Below are 27,055 nucleotides of genomic sequence, written 5' to 3' on the forward strand. Positions count from 1 at the left end.
TCTTTCATGGATATGGACTTGTCCTCTAAGGCTTCAGGTAACATTCTCTTTTACTTGTTCAACAGTGTTTTTATTAGGACTTACACTAGGTTTTCCCTTATTCATCCTTGAATAGATGAGACCTATTTGATTTATTATTTATTGAGAGTAGGGTATATGCTCTGCCTTGCTGCCTAACAACATGGGTTACTGTACTTCTCAGATCTCCTGTTGGAGGAGAGGTTGCTATGCATTCTCTCTATAGGTATGGCCCAATGCAACTCTGATTTAGTGAGATGGCCTCCTACCCTTCACATAATATCTGATTTTCTGATTCTGTAAACTAGTGGAGCAAATTGAAAACTTCAACTCTTAGTAGACTCTTCCATCATGGTTTTTCTATCTTGCACCCCAAATGAATATTTATTACACCAATGAGTGGTTAAGTACACAGTAAGAGTCCCTGTATTGCATTTATGTGCATCTTCTAAACCTACAAGTAAGGCAAGCACCCAGTATGACTGCTGCAAATTCTAGTTTAAATAGCTCTACATTTAAGGGAAAGAAATCAACCACATTTTTTTCTGAGACAAATAGGGTCTGGGTAAACATTCTTTTATCTTTCCTGTACTTAAGTATAAAATCACTAAAATTCACAAAACTTCAAAATGTGTAAAGAGAGAGAACATTCAGCATTTGATTAGCATCCTAATGTTTCTGAATCATAAAATGATGCAAATTCAGGAATGGTTTCATCATTTTGTTTCAAAAGTACAACTGCCATATAAGTAACACCTGCAGACCTGTACATACACTGGGGCAGGGTCTGGGGCAAGACACAAATAACAGTCGACAGGCTGTAGGTCTCTGTGTTGAGAAATTATAACTCAAGGTAATATACATATATATAATGGGTTCTTTCTTCCTGCCTTGTCAAACATGCCCACTTAATGGCCTGGAAGACAAGGTTTGATTTAGAATTCTTGGACTCTTTGGGGTCTGCTATCAGAAGGGGTAGCCTGGGGAGAGCCAGCTCTGGCTCCATCCCTCACTCCTGGTTCCATCTTGAGCTCTGAGGGACGTGAGGGGCATGGGTAGGAATACCTCAGCCTGCAAATCAGCTCTGTTAACAACCTGCTGCCATTTCTGGTAAACAACTCCCCCTTTGATCACTGCTGTAGAAGGGCCTGTGCAGACCCTGGGGCCATTTGGGCAGGACCTCTGTGGTCCTGGGTACCCAAGGTGGAGGCCAGGCCCAGGGTAAGCATATTTCTCTTTCCCCACAGATTCCCTGTCCCATGAGGCCAGAGGAGGGTCAGAGGTCAGAGGTCAGAGTAGGGCTAAAATTAAGTTTTAAAAGCCCATTATATATAAAATACTATCACACCAGATTCCAATACTTTTAAATTAAAAAGTAATATGATGGTTCAATTGAGGAAAATAGCATTAATTGAACTATTACTATAAGTCAGCCCTTAATTATAGGCTTTCATAGAGCATCTTAGTTAATCTTCACAATTAATCCTGCCACGTAATATTATCATCTTCATTTTTCAAATGCAAAAATTGCAGCATAGAAAAATCAAGGAACATCTTCCAAGCCACAAAGCAATATGAAGTAAATTTAGAATGTGAATCTCAATCTGTCTGTTTACAAATGCATTTTCTTTGCATTCTCCTAATTTATGATAGAAGAATTCCTGTCTTATCATAATCCTTGCTATCTTATTTCCTCCTCTGTTTCAAAATCCAGCATTGAAATTTTTTCATTACTAGGCAGAGTGGTTTCATATTATTTTTGTCTCATAAAGATGCCTATGCCATATTGATGAAATGTCTATTTCTTATACACTTATTTATTGCTAATACTGAGTTCTTTATATGTATTGACTTACTTAGTCTTCACAATAATTCTGAGATAAATACTACTACAATCCCTGGTTTTACAGATGAGGAACACTAAAGCACAGAGAGGTTAACTAATATCCCCAAAGCCACACAGCTAGTGATGAAGGAGCTTAGGTTCAGCCTGAGATCCCAACCACTGTGCTTCAATGCGTTTTGTCATTGTTACAGTTCCATGGAGACTCCATGATGGTAGGACAGCATTGTGTTTGCAAAGTTCACACATTTCAGCCACAGTCTAATCTTTATCTTGGGGGATTTCATCAACTGACATAATGAAATATAATCATGCTGTATTTTTTAATCTTCCCCTATCTCATGGCTATGCCGGCTTGGCCTCAACTATTTTAACTGCTCTCAGGACATTCAATCAAGAGACCCAGGCACCACATAAAACACAATGATGAACATTAAAATGCTGGTTCCTGGACTCTCTCCCAGTTCTGACTTCCTTCTTCCCCCTTCAAACCACTTCATGCATTGGCTTCCTTCAGCTGCAGATACATTCAACTTTACAGCTTGCCTCCTCCTCCTCACCTTACCTCATTTGGGATTGGTAATGTTACTTCACTCTGCCTTCCTTCATGAAGTGCTGGCCTCTCCATAGCTCTCTGCTCTGGCCATGAGTCCGCTGCATCCACAGGCCCACAAGGCCTTGTGCTCCAAGCTAACGTGGGCTCCTAAGTCACCCCAAGCATCTAAAATACTCTCAAGCCTGACTTGTCTGGGAGGAACACAGGAATATTTGGGCAGTTCATCTGTTTTGACTCAAGACTCAGAGAAACAGGTTTTGTTCCTATAATTGATCTATTATCTATAGCACCTCCAATTCACTCTAACTTGCATCAAACTCTAGCATAAGTGATTGGGAATGATTTTCACTTTCACATGTTTTTTTTTCAATTACTAATTCTAACAAAATGGAAATCCCTGTGTATTTGTATGGCATATCTCAAGTCCTCTTACAAAAGAAACTGGTATGTTAAGCTTAAATAACCATATGCATATCTTAGAGATATTTCAACATCTGGCCCTATTTTGCAAAGGCTTAGTTTTGCAAGTTGCACCAGAAAGAATGCATCTGAAAACATAAGGCTCTATCTACAAGAAATCCACATCAGTGGGACCGTTAAAATATTTTCTTAAGTAAACATGAGAAATGTGACAAATTGCTAATTTCCTATGAATAATCATAAAATTCCAACTGACAACTCTAGCTTGGGGGTAGAGGGGAGAGTAGAAATAGGAATGGTTCCCTAACCTCAGAGACTCCTTCTGCTGTCTCTAGTTGGCTAGAGTGTTGTCATCTAGTGGCTAGGAAGTCATCACTGGTCTTAACAACTGTTGCTCTTACTCAAAGACTCCATTTCAAGAGCCTCATACAGAGATTATAGGGTTCCACCACCGTGTTGATGGGAAGAACAAGGCCTTTTACCCCCAGGGAAGTTAGAAATACATAACTGAAATCTACAGAGCATCAGAAAGACTTTGTCTTTATTATCAGAAAAAATAGATAATGGTGATCATAAAATAATCAAAGCTTCCCAGGAAAACAGTGACAGTATCTGAGTTCAGCATGGTACAGATCTCTACAACTCACCTTGAACTCTAGTCTTAAATATATAATCTTAAACCTGTAACCCACTCCTTCCCTAGACTGTCTTTATCATTTAAGTTTAAAATTCAGGTCTATTTCAAATTGCTGATTAGCTATTTAATGAAATACTGACCTCTGATGTTTTCACAAGAGCCATCAGCATTTTGTATACTGTTTTTATACAACAGAGACATATTTTAACTATTTCATAACTTGAGGATTGCTACTGGTTTGGGTTCTGTGAGACACCTTATTAAAATAGAAGTCATGTGTTTATTAACATATTCCTATTTGGGTTGGTTTTAAATGGCCCATATATATTCTGTGTCATAAAAAGACAACAGTTACAGTTTTTAAAAAACAGATATCAAGACTTTTTGGAGAAATAACTAATTCCAGTTCTGGAGGAGAAAATAGGGAAGTGAGCCTGGAATGTCTTGTCACAAAGTAATCAAAGTTATTAAGATCATGTCAGAAGGATATGATGATGCTCCCCATTGGCCAAAGATGAAATGTACTGCACACCAACAAGGTGCAATAAGAACTGTGATGGAGTTTAAATCTATGATTTCATGAGGATACTTAAAGATATACTTGCTTATCACTGCTGTAGGATACCAGAACATAAACTCATCATTTTGAAACCTAGGTAAAGAGTAAGAAGCATTTATATTGCCTTCTTTGTAATAAAAACTGGGTACTACTGGTAACCAATCAGTAAATGCTAAATTTTTCCTTACTGAAGACATTCTGGCTAATAAATGAAGAATGACAGAAATAGAATATCACCAATTTGAAACTCTTAATGAACTGATGGATTTAGGTTCTTGAGCATCAGGGGTTACTAACATCACAAAGGGTGACATGGTCAGACAGTGTGTGTACTTCCTGATGAAGGAACACAGTATCACTTATAAAGTAGTTGTGCCCCTCAAAAAACCAACAACCTAAATCTTATCAAGTTGCCAGATGCAACTACTAAATTAGAGATGCTAGCAGACAGATAATCATTAACAGCTGGGGGGACAAGTTAAACTACACCAGGAAGAGGTGAATAGCACAATCGGACCATGGGAAATGGGGTAAGACAAACAACATGCACAGTACATAAAATTCTCAAGGGAGAAAAAAGAGATGAAAATGGGGGCAGAACCTAAAGAGGAAAACAGGCATTTGTCAGTTAATCACAATGTGTGGACCTTATTTGGATTTGGATTCAAAGAAGAGCATTTATGAAGCAATAGGATGTTTAAACCTTGGATGAATATTTGATAATTTATTTTAAAAATTCTTAAGTCTTCAAAGCAAAAACCAAAGGAACAAAACAACAGCAGACTCACAGAACCCAAGAATGAACGAGTGGTTACCAAAGGGAAAGGGGCTGGGAAGGGTGGGTTGGGAGGGAGGGAGAAGGGGATTAAGGGGCATTATGATTAGCACACATAATGTAGGGGGGCACAGGGAAGGCAGTATAGCACAGAGAAGACAAGTAGTGACTCTATAGCACCTTACTACGCTGATGGTCAGTGACTGTAATGGGGTATGTGGGGGGGACTTGGTAATAGGGGGGAACGTAGTAACCACAATGTTACTCATGTGCATAATACTGTATTATCAATGATACCTTAATAAAAAAAATTCTTAAATTTTTAGTGTGATAATGACATTGAGGTTATATTTCCTTAAAGAGTTATTTATCTTTTAGAAACATAGTAAAATATTTTTAGGTGAAATGATACACCTGGGAGTTGCTACAAAACAGCATAGGGTGGGAAGTGGAAGAAAGACTGGCTGTTGGGGCTGGATGATAAGGCTGATTTTCCTTTATTTTGTGAATGTTTGAAGTTCTCCATAATAAAAAACTAAAAACAAAGCCAATCCAAGTGTGCAGGCATTTCTTTGTTTATAGTCTACTCTCAATGTTTAACCAATTTTAAATATTTCAAGAGAAGAAATTTATCAGGACTAACTAAAAAAAAAACTGGCATATACTCAGGAGCTTCATTTAATATTTGCGAAAGGAGCCCATTTTCCTAGGGAATGGAAGAAGTACAAGGGACGAAACTTCTTTATTTTATTTATTGACATACTTTCTTCACCAGTGTGTCACCTGACCTTATTAGGGCTACTGACAATGAATGGAAAGTAATTCTGTACAATAAGACTGTATTCAAGGAGTTGAGTTTAGGAACATCACTATTTTAATAGGACAAAAATTTATCAGCATAGAGATAATAGCTGCCTGTTTACTAAAGGTAACCAGGTAAAATACAAAACCAGAACTCTCTCCTGCTTATACTGCATAGGCCATTTTTAAAATCCAGTATACAAAGTGATTTTTTCATTTAAGCATTTGCGCTATTTCTACTGATTTACTTTGGAACAATCTTTAATTGCACCGTATATGCTAAAAAGGAGAACATTAACTTTAGCATCCCAGCCTGCCCTTTATCTTATTTTTCCATTTTCCAATGTTAGATGCTACTTATTAATTTATTTGCTATGTCTTATGCCAACAGACTTTCAAGAGAAACATACGAACTTGCTAAAATACAAACCTTCTTGATTAAATGGTGGAGTAATGACACATCAAAATACTAACTATAAGTTGTTGATACAAACCTAGTGGCTTTAACTTTTCATGATGAAATAATTTTAGTGTTTCCCTCTCAAGGTTTTTGTGACCCTCTGAAAATGACCCTCTTCTCGGGTCTGTATTATCCAGCACCCCACCATTCACCTGTTTCAAAACCAGATGTAAAGATTAGGATTGGGGCTGGGCTCCTGATGGAAGCAGCTTTTTCCACAGGGTCCTTAAACTAGGGAGGCCTGCATGATACACAGCTAAGAATAATGGTCCTTTAATTAAGGTATTTTTTTCCCTGTGACTGTTTTGTAACAATATCAAAACATCTATGAAATGTTTATCCACCCAGATCCTGAAGTGCACTTTTTTGAGTCACTGGCTCATTCTCAGTTACTGAGATAACCAAAGAAAGAACGAACAAACCCAAACAAGTAAATGGAAAATACATTTTTCTCGCCCCCTCTGTTTCTCTTGTGCACAGTCTGCTCTCATTTATGACATTGACATCGAAGTCCTCTTTCTTGCATAAAATTGATAATTAAAAGAAAAACACTTACCCAGAACACGAAGTTGAAGATAAACATAGAATATTTCAAACAGCCACTCACACCTGCCATGTCAGAAAAGGATCAGGCACCGAGATGTGATGAATTGAACTGTTCCTTATAGGACTGTCCTGCAATGTGCTCTGGAGTAATTTGCCTGCGGAGATTTCTGTGCCCACAGCTTCAGAGCAGAAAGAGAAGGCAGAGAAAGCAGGGGCGGGGGAATAATTTAGTTATTAAAGTAGATAAAAAATTAACCAACACATTTAAGTATCACAAGGGCTACTATCTCTAGGTGGGTATGTTCTTTTGCTAGTCATGGCTCAGAGGGCTCTGGGCCAGCATATTTATGATCCTTTCTCAAAAACGGCCTCCTGTAAAGTAAACAAATATCAAATTAAGGGAGTGGCGCTGGGTCTGGGAGAGAATGGCACAGCGATACTAGGTTGTTGGGTTTCAGAAACCACAACATGACTTCCCTGCCCTTCATTTCAACTAAGGGAAATAAGAGGGTTTTGCTCAGAGATAAAGGGACCTGTGTCTCAACTCATTTTTGCATTCCATTTTCTCAAGGATATAAAATTTCTTCCAGGTGCAATAAAATGCATTTAGAAATCTGCAATATCTGAAGGTTTGGATGCAGCAATCTTTTATTCTTCACCCGAGAATATGGGGAACAACCATTACATGCACCTGCTTTCCAAGCGTCTAAATTTATTGCTGAGAATGTAGGGTAATTGGAGGAAGTGGGGAGGGAGAGGCTGCCCTGCCTACCACAAGACCATTCAGTTTCCTTCATTTCTTTGTAGTATAAAAGGAAAAAAAGTTTTCAGGAGTCACTCTCTGACTACCCCATTGTGCTCATTTTATTATGTGCAGCCATTTTGATAGCTCAGCCAATTTTTAAGACACTGTGCTTCTCTTCCTCTGAAAAATTATGTCTAGCAACAACTCCTCTCCCCCAACTGTTTCTAAATTTCCAATCTCCTGGACAAAAAATTCCAAATTAGAAGGCAGTCATAGTTCAGTGACCATAGATCTTACAATTTGTTTTTTGTGCTAATAGAAGGCAGCTGGTTGCAGGTAAAGGCAAAATTCTCTGGCCCTAATCAGGGAGGTGTGGACTGCTTTTGTGTAAACAATTTGGGTCATGCTAGTTTCCACATCCTGCCTCTAAAAGGAAGTTCTTTTTCCTCTAAATAAATGTACCCTATATTTCTGAAAGTTGTTGGGGAAAATAATTCTTTAAAATCTTTGTTAATTTCTATACAATAAGCATGCATGGACTTTTTCTAAAATGTTGATTAGCTAAAAGAATATTTTTCTAATTTTCACTGACATACAAAGATGCTTTTGAAACAATCCCTAACTCCCTAATTATAAACACAATATATATATATATATATATATTATATATATAATTTTTTTTTGAGAGGGCATCTCTCATATTTATTGATCAAATGGTTAACAGTTAACAACAATAAAATTCTGTACAGGGGACTCAATGCACAATCATTAATCCACCCCAAGCCTAATTCTCGTCAGTCTCCAATCTTCTGAAGCACAACAAACAAGTTCTTACATGGTGAACAAATTCTTACATAGTGAATAAGTTCTTACATGGTGAACAAACAGTACAAGGGCAGTCATCACAGAAACTTTTGGTTTTGATCACGCATTATAAACTATAAACAATCAGGTCAAATATGAATATTAGTTTGATTTTTATACTTGATTTATATGTGAATCCCACATTTGTCCCTTATTATTATTATTATTTTTTTAAATAAAATGCTGAAGAAACACAATATATTTTTAATGTATTAGAGGCAATAATACTTAAAGCCAAACTTTATATTAGTCCCAAAACAATGGCTATTTAATATTTAAATAATCACTAAAATTGTTGGTGTTCTGTGCTGTTTCATCCTAGAAAATGAAAATAACTTCATAAACTTCTGCTGAGGTCTCAGTGTATATAGGATTATCTGTGGTGAAAGAGTTCTTGATTGTATGAAGAGCCAAATGGATCTGTAATCCTAGAAATAATTACTTATCATTTAGAGGTAAAATCTAAAGAGATATATAGACAAAAATGCTGTTTTGTTGACAAGAGCATATTGAGTACATACTAAATCTTAGTTTAGAAAAAATGTGTTTGGATCCTCTTAAAAATAATATAGTCTTTAGTTAAATCATTATTGAACTCTGAAACACAAAAATTAGTGGAAATGTTTTTACAGGAAACTTACTCTATGTAACAGAATCCTTAGTCCAGTGTAAAATCTATTGAAACAGTTCACTTCTCCAAATTCCTATCCCAGTAAACTTTACACATTTGCCCAAGCTAAATAATGTTGAGTCATTTTGTATCCATACTCTTTCTTCCTTGTCTCATATCTAATCAGCTCCCACAGTCTGTTGTGCTCCTAATGTCCTTCATATCTGTTTCCTCCATCTCATCCTTTTACCACTGTCATTATGCTGCCTTTTATCATCTGTTACTTAAGCCATTTCAATAGAATCATAATTAGTTTCCCAGTTTCCCGACCAGTCTCTTCTCTCTCCTGTCTGCCTTAGCACTCCAAAATTTTCTCTTTTTCTTTGCCTAGTTCTCTTTATAAAATACTTATTGGTCACGTAATTCCCTGTTTAAAAACCAATCTAAGCATGGTTTCCTGTTGCCTACAGGATTGATTTCAGTCTCCATAGAATGGCACTGAAAGTAAAACAGGCCTGTAACATCTCCCAGAACTTTCTCCTACTCCTCTCTCTGTAAGCAGCCTCCACTCTAGGTTCTGTAACCACAGAAGTATTTCACAGGTATAGAATATACCCTTGGATTTTATGCCTCTGTACCATGTGTTTCCTTCCACCTGGAATATCCTTCCCCACCTTCTCTACCTTTTATATGAATTACTGCAAACACCCCTTGGTGTTCAGCTCAAATCCTACCTCACCTGCTAAATCTTCCCCTTCCTGATCTGCTGGCCCCCGGCTCTGGGCAGATCTACTTGCTTCTCAGTCCTCAGGCCCATTATAGTTTGAACCAACCTTTAGTCTCAAATTGCCACCCTTTATAATATTGATTTTTGTCTCTGCCTTATTTGACATTTTATGCCTGAAAGACCAAGGTCCTGACCCCACTACTTTATGCCCACAGCACAACTGGCATTGGAGATAAAGGATGTGCAGCTGCAGCCAAGATTCCCAGAATGTTCCCCCAGGGATTCCCTTCTAGAGCTCCTGGGAACTACCAGTGTGTTACCCACCTCCCCAGTAAAAAGCCAATTATCAGGTAAAGGAAAATAGTTGCTTTATCTCAAGATTCATCAGAATTTTAACTTGCTAATATTCAAGAAGGTGACAAAATGCACAGCAACCCCCAAATTAATGTGACCCCAGAACAAAGTTTTGAAAGACATAGCGCTGGACCAGTGGTACAGTGCTTATTTACAGAAACACTAGACTAGACAAACTTCCACACTTGATACATGAGAAGAGTGAAGCCCAGGGAGATGGAGTAGTCCAGGTCACAGCACTGGCTAGCGGCAGAGCTCTTTCTAGAAATGAGGTCTCAAAGTGATCAGATCGGCATTCTGTCCGCTTGTATCAACTATCTCTTGAGTTTTGTAGTGTGATTATGAGATGAGTATTGTAGATCTTAGATGTTGAGAAATTGTCATATAACAGACATTTAACAGTGGAGGATTGGGGTAGGAAGGGTAGGTTGGGGTAGGAGGGGTGGAATAGAAGTGTCAGGGATAAATCTTAGGCTCAGTGAAAGACCAGGCCAAGAAGGAGAGGCAATGGAGAGTGGGATGTTACAAGAAATAACAGCTGAAGGAAGGAGCAGGAGAGTCTCAGTGAATTTAGAGAAAGTTTTCCTAATGCTGCATCATGTCAATTACTGTTACTCATAGTGAATGTAGGATAAAGCAGGATAAGGATTCAAATTTGATTAATCATGAAAACTCTCTATGAGGCCGTCATACTGCATTAGGCTTTCACAGCAGTACACAGGCCCTGGCAAGGAAAAGAAACCAGATTCTCTGTGCTCAGTGTAGAGGGAAGGGCATGAATAGAACCGTCAGATACCCAACACAAAATGGGGCATTTTCTCTAGGTCATCAAGCAAGTCAGGCCTCCATTTGGGACTTGAATGGAAAACAGGCATAGATAAGAGGTTTGTATTTTCATCATCCTAATCATGTTTGTTTCTACAAACCACACCCAGTAACTCATCAGCAACTATACTGAATGCCTACTATAGTCCAGGTGGGTACTATAGGTTTATAAAACAAGATAAAAATCCCCACCTTCATAGGGTATTTTATATATATATATATATATAATACAAAGTGTCAGTGACAAATCTTATTTTATCACTGCCCAATTATTTTTTCAATGGAGTAGGTACCTGAAAAACCAAATCATGTGTTTTAGAGAAAAGATTATGTTCTCTTTCATCTTCCACATTCTCGCTTATCACTGTCACTCTAACGTATATGGGTTTTTTTATGGCATTGTCAGTATTTGAATTCATTTTCTCAAAGGTAAGAGTTGTAAGAAAGTAAATTTGAAGTTTCTCTTCCTTATGACTGTACTGAAGTGTGGGTGTGTAAGTGCATGAAATCATGAGGTCATACATTCTAAAAAATTAGAATGAAGAGAAAGTTCTGGTACTCTTCAGCATTTCTCATTTTGAAAACTTTTTTCTTCTTTTTGGAAAACTGAGCTTGCTCACTTAACAGTTTTATGATCCTTTTTATAGGAACAGAGCCCTGACTCTTGTCTTCTAGTCCAGTTCCAGCATTCCCAAGACCAGGATTTTTCTTATGCTTTCATTTGAACGCTATGCTCTATGCTTCCTATACTGTGTGCTTATGAAGCCTGGCTCATAAAAACCTTTTGCATACTCCCACTGGGGATGGGAAGCATCTGGTATGAGAATGATCCATCCATCTCCTTCCTTTGCAGGTCATTTTTAAACAACATCTATTTGTAGAATTAATTCCAGCTCAGAAATAAAGTGTGGCTTGGAATTGCCATTGTGAAGTAGCAATATGGTATTTATGAACAATGGATAGCCAATATTCTTCCCCTTTTATTTTATATATCTTTTATATTTTATTTTATATATATTTTATAGATATAAAATAGTAATGATTCACACCTGATGTAAAGTTACTAACCACAGAGATCACATAAGAAAAAACATGAAAATGTGTATAAGAAAATAGACGTTAGCTAACCAGTACTTATTGATAAATGTTTGTAAGTAAAGGCTGAGGCAAAATGACACAGTGATCAAAAATGCAGTTTCTGACCATGATGGAACAGAGATGCCCATGAATTCTTGCTAATCCTCATTGCAGTGTTTATACTCCCTCCCTAGGTGCAATAGTTACAGAAAGATGACAAAGAGGTCAGCTGCCGGGTGGGGTCTAAGGTTTGGTCCTTGGCTTGGCAGCCCCCAAAGTTCAGCTCTGCCAACTTTTCCTGAAATGATCTGCTTCTCCAGACAAATTCACCTTAAGTGACTTCACAGGAGCCAGAATGTCAATTTCTTTGTTTTTCATGAGAAGCGCACCCATCCAGTCATCCAGCATAAGATAGTGGCCAAAGATGAAATTGTCTCCCTGTAGGAAAGCAGCGCCAAAGCCAGAGCATGCAAAGATGGTTTCCCTGGGCGACAAAGTTGGTGAAGGACTTGGGGGACGCATTGCCAAGATTTGATAGGCTTAGCAGAGTAGAGTCATGCCAGGGATCCAGCCACCAAATCCTCCAAAGGACGGTCTCGGCTGGGGCAGCATCTCTCCCTGCATACCGCTATAACACACCACCCAATTCTCTCTCTGCCAGGTTGCCTTCTCTGTATTACATTCTGGCCATGCCCCCTCTATGATCACAGTCTATCCCCAGGCGAGGAGACATGAAAATTGACTAGGTGTCCGTTTACCAGACTGTAACCACAATTCAGTGCTGATTCCAAGATCACATTTTAATTGCTTCTTAGGTATTTGCAAATTCTTCACTTAAACATGACTGCTGTCTTGGTCCATTCTTATAGACATTATTAGTTGATTTCTCAGTCTTATTTTCCTTCTCTCCAAATTGGGCGTATGCCCATGTACAGACAATAGTACCCAACCACAGAATAAAAAGCACAAAATGCAGCGCTGTTGTAACCAGTCCAAGATTGCTGGATACTCCATTTTTGTGCTGAATATTTGCCTGGTTGTTTGCTTTTTCAGTTTAAAGTTTAAATGCCAGCCTGCTTTCCTGTGAGTTCTCTCTGAATTACCTTTGTTTGGCCAGTTCACAAGGTACACATCAGCTCCTGGGCATGAATAAGCTCTAAGAGAACAGGGGTGAGGAGGTAGAGAAGTGAGCAAAGGCCACCAACACAGAATGAAAAAAGAAAAAAGAAGAAAGAGTAGGGTGGCAATGTTTAAACCTCATATCAGACACCAGCTTTTCCAACTGAAGAAGCCAACAAAATGTTACACTGAACTTAACCCAGGCTTATCCTATGACTGGTCAGAAATAAACAAACATTTTACTCATAATGCTAATTAGGATCTTACAAGCTACTAATTCTAAATTAGAAAGGCTTATTCAGTCTCACACAGCAGGAATGCATTGCATGGCTATTTGGGTTCCCAGGGGAATGCAAAATAACAGGGAGTCACTGTAAAAGGTCATTTATCAAGAAACCCCAAACTTCCTTTTTATACCTTTTTAAGAAGCAACAAAATGTATCCCAAATAAGCTCAGGTAGAAAAGAACTCAGACTCTGGTTTGCATTTTTTTAAACCATGAAGAGTCCTATTTAGATTTTCCTTGAGCACTGGAAGATCTGATTCTGTTTTAATGTAAGGAAGCAAAAGAAACCAAGATACCCCAGGAAACCTGTGACTGAACACCTGAACCACCATTCCTGAAGCAAGGTGGCCTGCCCGCATTGTTTTTGCTGCCACTCCAATTTCAATCCATAGCAAATAAATGCACATCTTCAAGAAAACAATATCCAAATGCAATCTTTTCAGAGACCAAGCATGGAATACCCCATTTCTCCTAGAATTCTTTTCTGGTTCCTTTCTTCATTCATACTCAGGCACTCAAGTGTCCTTCCCTGAACTTCCCAATAATTCCCTTACTTATTAACATGCTGATTGACTCAGAAAATGCTTCATTCATAGGCCAACCATGTGAGGAAGTTAAAAACATTTTGAATAAGCTACTCTCAGGGTCATTCAAGTGCCTATGGGTAAAACAGCCGAGGGATTGTTCTACTTCACGTGATCACGTTGACCTCTAGTTTTGCCTACATTAATCATTAAGCCTTCAGAAAATACTCTGAAGGAGAACTTACTGATTTTTTTTTTCTGACTGTGGAAAGTACCCAAGCTCTTTGTGCATACTAATTTATTTATACCATATTTATACTTGAGGCTTCCAAGAGCTGGAGAATTCCCGTAACTGCTCTACTCTCTCCCCTCAAGGGCTCAAGGGCTCCCTTTTGGTGCTTGTTATTCAAATGCTGTAGCACTGTCCATAAACTGACCAGTCCCATAGACTATTGGTGTCCAATTTCAGGCCATATTTCAATAAACCATTGTACCTCTCTATCATGCCTGTCCCGATAGGGTTATATGATACAAGAAACTTTCACTTTATTCTTAATTGCAGCACCCATCCTTGTAATGCATGTCCAGTAAAGTGGGTGCCTTGATCAGTCCCAATCACTGGCAGCTGGCCATAGGCTGCAAAGACATGCTCTAGGCCCCTTTTGGTGGTTTGCTGACCTGCACAACATGCAGGAAAAGCAACCAACAGATCAGTAGCTGTGTTCACACAAGTCAAAACATATCGATACCCTTCTGATATGGGCAGAGGCCCAATAATAGTCTATCTGCCACCTGACAAGGAGTATCAGCCCCTTTACTACTGCCCCATGTTGCTGCAGGACTCAGTATAAGTCCCTCTTAGAGCACACAAGGCACTCCTTCCGGGCTTTGCTGACTTCTTCAAAGGTCAATGGCAAGCCCCACCAGCAGGCTACAGCGCACATTGTCTTTTGCCCCACATACAACAAACATTGATGAAACCACAGGGCTACATCAGAGGCAGGCTTTCCTTCTAACCAATGCACCTGGCCAGTGTGTCTGCTTCATCAATCCCTGGGGATGCCAAAGGCAAATGGCCAGTCACATGATGTACAGTAACTGTCTTAGTCTGACCAGAGGTCCATAGGTCTTGCCACACTCTTGCTCCCAAAGGGGCCAGTGACCAACCATCCTGTTGACATGGTACCATGTCCATAGCCAAGGGTCAAGCCCGATAGATGGCCCACCTGTCAGTGCAGACAACTGCAAGGGAGGGCTCCTGGGTGATCAGAAGCCATATAGCCTGCAACTCAGCCCATTGGCTGCTCTTCCCCTCTCCATCCTCCGTCCATATTGTCTCAGTCTTAGGATGGAAAGCCACAGCCTTCCACTTCAGGGGCTGCCCATGACTGGAGCCAACTGTATACCAAGTGTCTTCAGGTATAGGGGGTTTTCCCACCTGAAAAGGACTCTCGGCCTTGGCTCAACAGCAAGTTCTTCCTGCTTTCCACTGGTATATGTTACTGGCCCCAATAAGTGTTGGAGTTCTCCACTTAAGGGGCTAGTGGAGAGGGCACTGCACTGCTGTAAATATGTACCCCATTTTGCCAGTGTAGACATCTGTGCCACGCCACTCCAAGGCCTTTGGGTCCAGTCTCACACCCAACCCATGATGGGGCAGTTATTAGTCAGAACTGTTCCAGTGATGGGCTCCATAGCCAGCAAGGCGTGGTACACAGCAGCCAGTTGCTTCTCTTTCAAGGTGTACCAGACCTCTGCTCCTTTCCATAGTTGTGACCAGAATCTAATAGGTTGGCATGTTTGTTCAAGCCACTGTTTAGCCTTGACTGCTCACTTAGCAGCAGTAAAAGTAGCTGCACATGTCTAATCCGAGTCCCACCTGATGCCCTTTCATACCAACCAGTATAAGGGCTTCAGAATTTGTGCCAAGCGCAGGATACACACTCTCCAATAGCCCCAAAGACCCAAAAACTCTTGTAATACTGCCACAGTGGTAAGGGTAAGGAAAGCCTAGATCTTGTCTATGACTGCTTCTGGGATAACTTTAGTTTTACCCGACTAGACAACCCTCAAGAACTTTACAGACAAACCATGTCCCTGAAACCTTGGTGCTGTTCACAGTCCATCCTTTCTCCTGTGGATGTTGCAGCAGTCCAGGAACTGCCCCTTCTAAATATGCAAGAGAATTAGATGTGAGCATAATATCAATGTAGCGATACAGCCACACCATTTCTGGTTTCTTCCATGTGGCCAAGTCCTGGGCTACAAGTCCATGATAAAAGGTTGGACTGTGGACGTATCCCTGTGGAAGGACAGTGAATGTCCACTGCCGGCCTTCCCACGTGTAGGCAAACTGGTCCTGACTTTGCTCTTCTATGTCAATAGAGAAGAAAGCATTAGCAAGGTCCACAACATAATGATGTGTCCCTAGTTCATGACTAAGGGTGTCCATAAGGGCTGCTATAGGAGGGACAGCAGCATGCAAATAGGATGTGACTGTATTCAATTCCCTGTAGTCCACTGTCATATGCCAGGAGCCATCTGGCTTTTTCACTGTCCACCCCTGGGGAATTAAAAGGACTATAAGTGGGCTTTATGATGCCCACCTTCTCCAACTCCTGTAAAGTTTCTCCAATTTTCTTGTGCCCACCAGGCAGTTTATACTGCTTAGTATTTGTCACTCGCTGAGGTACAGGCAGAGCTACAGGTGGGTGCTGAGCAAGTCCCCTCGGAACTGCCTTTACCACAAGTACCCTCAGTCTGAACTCACCTGCAGTGGTCTAACTACAGGCCCTGCAGGATATCTACCCTCAAAATATATTCAGGGATGGGAGAAATGTACACACTATACTCCTTTCCGGGTAAATGCCCTATTCCCAGTGGGATTTGGGCTTTCTTCACTCTACTTGCCTCACCCCCAAAGCCATCTATCACAGTAGGGGTCCCAGGAAAACACTCAGGGTTGCCGTAAATGAGAGAATATTCAGCTCCTGTGTCCACCAGTGTCAGGAAATGTTATACATTCACAGGGGACCAATGAATTGCTAATTCTACAGTTGGCCTCTGGTCCCCACCACGTCCCCCAAGGTGAGGATCTTGACACTCCAATTGTCTTCCTGTGGGAAAAAGGGCCCAGGAGGAGCCTGAGTACCATCCCCCAGGAAGTCTTTCAGGGACACAGGCCAGACATGGGGTTTAGCCCCAGCTTCCTTGCCCTGGATATCAGTGGCTAGAACTTCTGCTCTGGCTTTAATTGGTGCCACAGTTCTAACAAGATCCTACTGGGCTTCCCATCAAGTTTTTCTTTCACCACCCTGGCCTTTATCAAATTAACCCACATCTGGGTTCTCAAGACCTTCCTGGAGCCCTTTGCACATCTCCTTTCAATCAAAGCCTGTACTTCCTTCCATGCTCTTATTGTTTCAACCTCTGCCAGGTCTGCTAAAGCATGAGTAGCCTCACTTTTGGGTTGCCCTGTGAGGAAGGCAAGAATAGTCATAGGGACCCAAAGAGAGATGGGGGAGCTGTATAGAGCACCAGATTTCTCATTCCTACAGTGAGCAACTCTTCATCAGGGCCCTGGGGGTCCATATTATAGATGATATTTTTCATGCTCAGCTCCCGTAACACCTGCTGGAGCTCTGTATACATTTTCCTGCTGGTGGTAAATATGGTAAATCACTCTGATTAGGCCAAACTTCCCTGATGGCTTCTGTCAGCCAATCCAGAAGCACCCAGGTCCCTGAGGTGTGACGGGCACTTTACAACTGCTGTTAGAGAGAAGGGTGAGTCATTAGGGAAGCCAGTCTACTCATTTCAGAACCTGTCATAACAATGTTTTCCATCTGCATATCCCAGAGACACAAAAGCCATGTAGGCAGAGGTCCTGACACTTCTGCCAAAACTGGATGCTCATGCCCACCCAGCTCATGCTGGGTATAGGGGCAAAGCATGGAGTGCTCCACAACCTGGGGAGAGGGTGGTTCCTCCCCCTGAGGAACTCGTGGTTGTTACATTTTTACTTTCTTAATTACACCTGGGTGGGCCTGTAATACAGGTGAGGCTGGTGCCTGGGGCAGTGGCCTCAGCAACAGATGGGTCCTCAGCCCCACACCCTCATCCTCTCCTGACATCTCCTCTATCATCTCCAGGGATGAAGGCACTGCTTTTTCCTCCCCCTTCCCCACAGCCTCCTGCAACACAGTTTCTCATGCTACCTCCTCCCTCATTGCTAATCTATCTTCCAGGACTGTGACCTGTCTTCTCAATAACTGTCTCTCTTTCTTAAGGGTATCCCATAGGTCAACACCCAGCTTCTCCATGCAACACTGAAGTCTCTCTCTCCTCAATAGCCCATTCCTCTCCTTGATAACCCTTTCCACTATCTTGAGGAGAAGGCATCCCACATCTGGCTGCTACATGGCCACTCAGGGCCTCTAAGCAGTCTTCTATCTCAGGGAGGGCTAATTCCACAGCTTCTGGTATCTCCACCCTTCCCCAATTCTGTGGAAGGCCTCATCCCTCTGGAAGGTGCTTTACCCTAGATCAATTCCCCATTGGGAATTTCAGATGTATTGAAAATAAGTTCTTATATGAATTAAATGGGAGGGTTTCTTATCAAATGAATAATTAAGTTTATGACAGTGTATCATGTAGAATTAAACTCCTCACTGAATCTATGAAAGCCTGTAGGAGATCATAAATGTAGATCACAGCTTAGCAAACTGTAATATGAAAGTAGAAAAAAAAAGAAATATAGGGTTTCTTGGATAATAACTTCCCATAGGCTCTTGGACAAATTTCTCTCAATGCTTCAAGAACTGGAATTGTACCTAACACAATAGAGATCAATAAGAAACAGTATGTATCAACTGAATTAATAAATCCAATCAAATATTAAAAGTATTGGATGGGAAATTAAAGAAATCCTATGGTGAGAACTGTAGTAGATGTTGGGAAGGAAGAAATTTCCTCTATCCCTCGAGAGGTTCTTTTCACTGGTCTAAAAATCAAATTGACATGAGACAGGTCAACAGGAGAAAAAAATCAAAGTTTACTTATATACCCATAGACATGGGTTTAAAAGACAGTCAAGGAGAATGAGGTATACATGTCATCCTGAACCAAGGAGAAGTGGGTAGGGGTCTGGAACTTCAAAGGAAAAGGGAAACAATTCACAGGAATAGAAAAGAGTGAATGTTGGATAAACAATATTCACTGGGCCACACAGAAACAATGAAGGGGCAGAAAGAGGAATTTTAACAGATTTAGCCACATCCCTCCCTTTCTACCATACCTAGTTTACATTATAATGTAGCTCTCCATGGTGATGGTGATGGCTCTCTTCCTGAGCATCTCCTTCATCAAAATTATTTTTAGGCAGGGGGAGGGGGGTTTCTTTCAGAGTCTTTTAGGTCTTGATTGTTCGCAACTCTGAAATAATCTGCATGTCACAATCGCATGTCTTGGGGTGGTCTGCCCTTGTCCCTGCAGAGCTGTATCACCGTCCCTTGGCCCCTAAATAGCTATATCATGTCCTGTTCCAGCAGAATCTCAGGCAGCTTACAAAAATATAATCATAACTGTAAAACACACAAACAAACAAGGTGATTTAAGGTTATACAGTGGGGCAAGACTCCTCATGCTATTTTCTTTTTCTTTTTGAGCTATGCAAATGTTTTAGCTACCCAGAAAATTAAGTTTTAAAGACCTTAGCATTTCAATTCAAAGCTGAGAAGACAGATAACTGAATAGGGCTCAGCAGACATGGTATTTAGATTTGTTTTAGGTCACATCAGAGGACAACCAGCAAGGTATGAGCTCGTACAAGGAGCCTAAATATATAAAGGGGAAGTTGATGATCAAAGGCCAAACACTTCTAACATTTTTCAGAATAGGGAATAGGAGCACAATTATCTCAGGATATGATGCAAGCAAGCAGATACATATATAAGAGAACAATGTCCTTCTAGGACAGGGGAATTTTGTTCCATGCTTTGATTTAAAATTTTTTCTCAGAGTATAAAAACAAATTTAGTACATTAGATTATTCTCAAGAAGAACAAAAAAAGTGGGTTCTGCCAAAACTGAGGGCCAATCATGACAGCAAAGTGAGAGGACTCCTTTCTCTCAAGGACACTCAGGGTTTGAGCCCCAGATCTATTATGTCTTTTACTACCTACATAAGCCAGATACAAACAGCATTCTGACTGTGGGTGGTCCCCCTATTCCCACCACCAGGATAAATTACTGCTATCAATTTTGTTGCTGTTTCACAAGCATTTTGTTGGGTTTCCTAGGCAGGCTCCTTTTCCTTCTGTTTAATTCCTTTATGAACCATACCAATATTTATATACCTCAGGATCGCAAACTCAAAACTATCAAATCAAACTGATACATTCTGAAGGGTCCCCACCAGTAAGATGGCAAACTTCTGGCTTCTCTTCGGGGTCCTCAGTTCCCGCCGGCGCCACCTGAAGCCCAATCACCTCTCGCCCCCCTCCCAATTCCAGCACCTAGCCAACAGCCACTAGCCCCGTAGAAGTGACACCTCAATCAATTCATGCCCCTTCCTATATAACCCAGCACCTTTCCCTAATAAAGCGGAACTCTCCGGTGAATTGCTGCTATGTGTTGCTCCTTTCCTTTCATTGGTGCCAAAACCCGGGAGACGGGACACCCCAACTGGGCCCCGTCTTCCCCCCGACACCAGCAGCAGCTTGCCCTCGTCCTCTTTTTCCGGCACTGGCTCCTCACACTCACCACTCCTCTCTGGCCTTTAGGTAAGTTTTCCCTCCAGAGTGGGCCACTCTTCGAGCTATCACAGTGCCATTGACCGTGATCGTCCGGCAAGGCCCTGATGCTCGGGGATGAGGAGGGAACGCTCCCCACCTCAGGCCTTCAGGGCTGCTGCGGACCCTCAGGCCCCTCCTCCAACAGCCATAAATCCCCGCCTCAAGCCTTTACGGCTGTGGCGGACGCTCAGGCCCCTCCTCCGATAGTCATAAACGCATTCACCATCCCTTCCATCAGTGCTGAAACTTTTTAAGCAAAATTTCCCTGGGGTGGGCCACTCTTCCCCAAGCTATCGCAGTGCCATTGACCGTGATCGTCCGGCAAGGCCCTGACGCTCGGGGATGAGGAGGGAACTCTCCCCGCCTCAGGCCTTCACGGCTGCGGCGGACCCTCAGGTCCCTCCTCCAACAGCCATAAATCCCCGCCTCAGGCCTTCACGGCTGCACCGGACGCTCAAACCCCTCTTCCGACAGTCATAAATCCCCGCCTCAGGCCTTCACAGCTGCGGCTGACTCTCAGGCAACCCCCTCCAACAGCCATAAACGAGGTGCCTCCTTTGTAAATGAGAACGCTCCCTTTCCCCCCCTCCTCCTTCTGCTCCATCCGCCGAAAACACCTAGCGCTAGGTACCTCGTGACTCCGGCACTCTGCCTTCTTAGGGAAGTCTGGGTGACGACCCACACTTCCTAAGAAATTCCAACTCATATACGAGTTTCCGCAGACCACCAAGGATCATCAGGGATGCCCTTTGTCTCCTTGCAGTCTGCTTCCAGTCCGAGGATCTCTGTTCGTCTTCCCCTGTTTGTCTCCTTCTCTGTCCTTTAGCCATGGGAGCCTCCTCATCCCTCCCTGAAGGTTCACCTCTTGAATGCCTGCTTAAGCATCTGGCTACCCTCTCCCTGACGCCAAAACTTCTCTGTAAATATTGCTCCCAAGATTGGCCGACATACCCCCTAGAAAATAACAACCAATGGCCCGCAGGGGGAACTCTTGATCCTAACATCACTCGCGATCTTTTTAACTACTGCCAGCGCCTGAAAAAATGGAAGGAGATTCCCTATATCGAAGCTTTCCTCCTCCTCCTCTCCCCGCCCCCTTCCAAGTTCTCCTAGCCTGCAAGCTGCCGCCCCGCAGAAGCCTCCCGTTCACTCCCTTCCCCTTCTTCTCCTACAACAGCCCTTCTCCCTTCCTCCCCCACCATCTCCTCCCCCATCTCACCTCCTCTGCCTTCGTCCTCTGCAGATTAAGCCTGAGCCTTTCAGCCCCCCTTTAACTAGGTCCCAGGGGCCTCCTCCGTCTTTGCCCTCATCACCTGTTTCTCCCCTGTTAGGGACCGCCTTTGTCTTCTCACATGTTTGTAGAGAGAATGGGAAAGCACCTCCCCCCATGTCTGAATGCAGCATGGGAAAGCACAAGCTAAACAAAAACCGGTGCAGTCCTTAGAAGTTATCTGTCCACAAAAACATGTGCAGTCCTTTGAAGTTATCTGTCCACAAAAACATATCTTGCCAAGACTCCTCACTCTGAAAATAGGGAGACCTTAACGATGTGTAGAAACACCGCCCCTGCTTCTAGCTATGCCCTTCCCCCACTTGCCGATGTGGCAGGAATAGAAAACAACACATTCCATAAGCAATTAACTGGAGCCCTGCTGTAGCTCAATTAGTAGAGCATGGGACTCTTAACCTCAGAGTCATGAGTTCAAGCCCAACTAAAGCAGCAGAGGCAAGCAGCTGGGCTGCTAGCTGGCGACATGTGGGTCCGATTCTATCTTTCTTTATTTTCATTGCCCCCCCTTCTGCACTTCAGGACCTGCTCAACTAGGCATGGCTAGACCACGTCACTCCCCCACAGACTGAGCCAGAACCCTTCAGTCCCCCTCAGACTCGGTCCTGAGGGCCTCCCAAAATTATCGCCCCCCTCTGGGAAGTAGCAAGATCCGAAGGCATCCTGTGCGTTCACATCCCTTTCTCCTTAGGAGATTTAGCCCAACTAGAGAAACGCCTAAGTTCCTTTTCCACTGATCCCACGACATACATCAGGGAGTTTCAATGGACCCTCCAGTCTTACAGCCTCACACATCATGACATTTTCATGCTCCTGGCCAATACTCTCCTCCCTGAAGAGCATAGACGAGTTTGGGACTTCGCCCAAATGCACGCTACCAAAACCCACAAGACTGACCCCACCTATCCCCCTGGCCCCACTGCTGTCCCTGAACAAGACCCACACTGAGATTATAACACCGCCATGAGTCTCTCCTCTCGAAATATTTTTGCCTCCTGCTTAATAGCAGGTCTGAAAAAGGCAGCTCGTAAAGTAGTCAATTTTCAAAAGCTCCAAGACATAATTCAAAAGAGAGATGAAACCCCCTCCGAGTTCTTAGACAGACTCACTCAAGCCCTATTACAGTATACCAGCCTAGACCCAGAAACACCTAAAGGAAGACATGTCCTTATGACATACTTCCTAGCTCAAGGCTACCCTGACATTAAAGCTAAACTCAAAAAGTTAGAACAGGGCCCCACTACCCCACAGACTGAGATCCTAACAGTGGCCTTTAAAGTCTTCCATAAGCGGGAGGAGGAGAAAGAACGCCGTAAACAAAAGGCTGATCAGGCCAATTTCCAGATGTTGGCCCAGCTGATAAAACCACAACCTGGGCACCCCTCTACAAACAAGCCCCCCCCAGGAGCTTGTTTCAAGTGTGGAAAAGAGGGACATTGGTCAAGGGCGTGCCCCTCCCCCAGATCTCCTACTACCCCATGCCCCAGATGCCACAAAAAAGGCCACTGGGGGTCTGATTGCCCAACCACCCGAAGGGGAGGCTGGACGAACAACCCCCATCCTAAGCCCGCCATAGTGGGGCTGGCAGAAGAAGATTGACGGGGCCTGGGGGCTTCTCGCCCAACCATTTCCATCACCAAACAGGAGCCCAGGGTTACTTTAACAGTAGACGGTCGCCCCATCTCCTTCCTCCTAGATACAGGAGCCACCTTCTCAGTCTTGCGAGAATACCGGGGCCCTACCATGCCAGCCATTACTCCTATAGTCGGGGTAGGAGGTAAACAGATTTTCCCATTCAAACCCCCCCCCTTTTATGCACAATCCTAGACAGTCCCATACCTTTCTCCCACTCCTTCCTAGTTATGCCCCAGTGTCCCATCCCTTTACTAAGATGAGACAACCTTTCCCTCCTCCACGTTTCCATAACTATATCCACTCCCACAGCCCCCAGTACTTCCTTTCTGATGGCTCTCATAGCTGACAACCCCCCTCTACCCAATGAAAGCTCCGGTTCTACCCTCATACACTCTGTAAATCCCAAAGTTTGGGACATTACAAGCCCCTCCGTGGCCCTATGTCCCCCTGCCTCTATCAAATTACGTGACCCCTCTCAGTATATCTGTCAGGCCCAATACCCCCTAACCACTTCAGCCCTCATAGGCCTCCAACCCATCATTCAAGATCTCTTAAACATAAATTACCTCAGACCTACTCACTCCCCATTTAATACCCCCATATTAGCTGTTAAAAAAACCAGCGGATCTTTCCGCCTTGTCCAAGACCTTCGCCTCATCAACAGAGCCATTGTCCCTATCCATCCCTTAGTTCCAAATCCATACAGCCTCAGCATCCCACTTCTCAGTCCCAGATCTCAAGGACCCATTTTTCTATCCCTCTAGACTCCTCCTCCCAAAATTTTTTCATCTTCACCTGGACGGACCCATACACAAGACATTCTGAACAACTCACTTGGACAGTTTTGCCACAAAGCTTCTGAGATAGTCCCCATATTTTTAGACAGGTCCTAGCTCAGGACCTCAAACAGTTTCATCATGATCACTCCAAATCCACCTTATAATACACAGACAATCTTCTACTCTGCAGTCTCTCGTGGGAACAGTCTCAACTTGACACTGCCTCCCTACTTAACCTTCTAGTTTCCAGAAGTTACCGAGTATCCCCCATCAAAGCTCAAATCTCTTCCCCTCCTGTCACTTACCTCAGATTCCTTCTATCTCAACAAAGAAAGTCCATTACCTTAGACAGAAAATGGCTCCTCTCTGACCTGCCCATTCCCAAAACCAAGACAGAAATCCTTTCCTTTCTAGGCCTGGCTAAATATTTTAGAGCGTAGATCCCTAACTTCTCCCTGTTGGCAAGACCCCTATACGACCTCAGCAAGAGTCCAGTCAAGCTCTAGGAGTCCTAGGCCAATATTATAGCCCGTCCTTTGCCCCAGTAGCTTATCTCTCCAAGCAATTAGACTCCACAGTTCGGAGATGGGGCCCCCTGCCTACGAGCATTAGCCGCTAGACAGCTCTTGCAGAAGGCAGCTCATAAACTGACATTCAGGGCGCTCCTTACCATCTGTCCCCACATCACCTAAAAGATCTCTTAACCTACAAAACTTTACAGACTCTCCCTCCCTCCAGACTCCTGACCTTACTACCTTACTATCCTCTTTCCTCCAAAATCCCGTTCACCCCCTTTGCCATCCATACCCAAATCATGACTTTTTCCTCCTTTACTGCGCTCTCGCTTTTTTTCCCTCATTCCTATTGTCTTCCCCACCACCCCAGCCTCCTTTGTATGGCGATTCAAGACAGACTTACACACAGCATCAAACAAAAGTTACTGCCCTCATTGCCACACCAGACTGCCCTCTGAAAAGCTGCTCTGAGCCTTTATACCTCCACTTTCCTCCCTCCACTGAAGTGTTCACTAGCAGCTACCCTTATTCTCCGTACCTCTGCTTCCTCTATGACCAAAAACAAGCCTATTGCAGGCGATGGCCAGACACCTACAGGAGATGTCCCTACTGGTCTTGTGCCATACACTACATGGGTAACTTCCAGTACCCACAGTATTACTCCTCCAACTGTTTCATGAAATATCCCAACAGCTCATTCTCCTTATCAATCCCAGATCCCTGGGACTCTCGATGGGCTGCCAGAGTCACTTCCCTCTCATTCCCAGATCTCTCAAGTTGTATCAGATATCAGACATTTCGAAAAAGTCATTATCCAAACTCTTGACGGCGCCTCTTCATCTTCTTATCCCCGCCCCTCTTCCCATTTCTCCTACTCTTCATTACAGCTCATTCAGGACACCACCATCTTTCTCAACCACACCCTTAACACAGCCAATTGTTTCTTGTGCACCCACTGCTGGCCGCCGTGCCCCTTAATATTTCCAACTACTCCTTCCATGCAGAAAGACAACCCCTCTGCCCCCTGGCAGACATACCCTTATGGGAACCAAAATACGCAGATAATCTCACCATCCACCACTGTGTAAGCCCAACTCCACCCCCCTCCAGCGCACTTCACTGCCTCTCTATCTACACCCCTACCTCCGGCTCTAAGACTTTTACGCAACCGGGATACTTCTTTTAGTGTAATGGCAGTCTTTTCAACTCAGTGCCTCTTAACTCTAATACACCCTGCATTCTCGTCACCCTAATCCCACAGCTTACACTTAACAGCATGGCAGAATTTCTTGACCTCCAACCTCCCTTGCCCTCGCTCACAAAAAGAGCTGCTTTCCTTCCCATCATGGTCAGTAGCTCTTTGATCACCTCAGCCATTGAGGCAGGGTTTTCGGGAGAAGCCTTGGGTCACTCTCTATAGGCAGTTAGAGATCTCAACGCCAAACTTGAGGGAGCCCTGACATCCACTGCCGATTCTCTAGCCTCTCTCCAAAGACAGGTCACTTCGCTAGCTAAAGTCACCCTTCAAAACCGGCGGGCCCTAGATCTGCTTACAGCCGAGAAGGGCAGCACCTGCGTCTTCCTCTGGGAAGAGTGCTGCTATTCCGGCATTGTAGAAACTGACATTACCAAACTCACCAACCTTGCCTCCAGCCTCCACTCTGCTTCCAATTCCAACCCATTCTCTTCAATACTAACAAACCCCCTCCTCACCTAGCTCTGGCCCATTGCAAGCCCCATAATAATCATTCTTCTCGTCTGTCTCTTCTTACCCTGTATAATAAAGTTCATCAAATCCCAAGTCGGAAAAATCTCTAATCAAGCTTTCAACCAGCTTTTACTCAGGAACTACCAGCTTCTGGCCACAGAAGATCCCTCACCCTCAGGTGACCTCCTCACCACACGCTGTGATGGACCCCTCTCTCCACTGGAAACTGTTCCTAGAAACAATGGCCACAGACGCCTGGCTCCTGACACCCATATCCTCTTGGCACCATTGGAATCAACAGGTCCTCAACCTATGGTTACAGGGAACCTTCATTGATTTCCAAACGTGAAGAAGTCCACATCTACTCGTCCTTACTGCGGGGAGTCCTATCAACCCTTTCCTCCCAATCCTCAAGCCCTCACTCCCTTCTCCGCCCCTGTTCAGCAGGAAGCAGCCAGAGAGAAAGCAACATCCACAAACCCATAGAAGAGAAAGGGGGAATGAAGGGTCCCCACCAGTAAGATGGCAAACTTCCGGCTTCTCTTCGGGGTCCTCAGTTCCCGCCAGCGCCACCTGAAGCCCAATCACCT

The 27,055-nt window shown here is 43.2% G+C and overlaps 1 protein-coding gene across 2 annotated transcripts in view; it reads right to left on the bottom strand.

Moving 5' to 3' along the window:
* Positions 1–27,055, bottom strand: part of TSPAN8 (tetraspanin 8) — a 77,560-nt gene that overhangs the window by 23,580 nt on the left and 26,925 nt on the right. Inside the window, exon 2 of one of the 2 annotated variants that reach the window (XM_073215598.1) lies at positions 6,626–6,794. In XM_073215598.1, coding sequence (XP_073071699.1) covers positions 6,626–6,685 — 60 coding nt within the window. In that variant the 5' untranslated portion in view covers positions 6,686–6,794. Of the gene's footprint in view, positions 1–6,625; positions 6,959–27,055 lie in introns of those variants that run through there. The other variant, XM_017639873.3, reaches the window with a different exon arrangement.

The sequence above is a fragment of the Manis javanica genome, chromosome 10 (genome assembly GCF_040802235.1).
Source record: "Manis javanica isolate MJ-LG chromosome 10, MJ_LKY, whole genome shotgun sequence".
Lineage (NCBI taxonomy): Eukaryota > Metazoa > Chordata > Mammalia > Pholidota > Manidae > Manis > Manis javanica.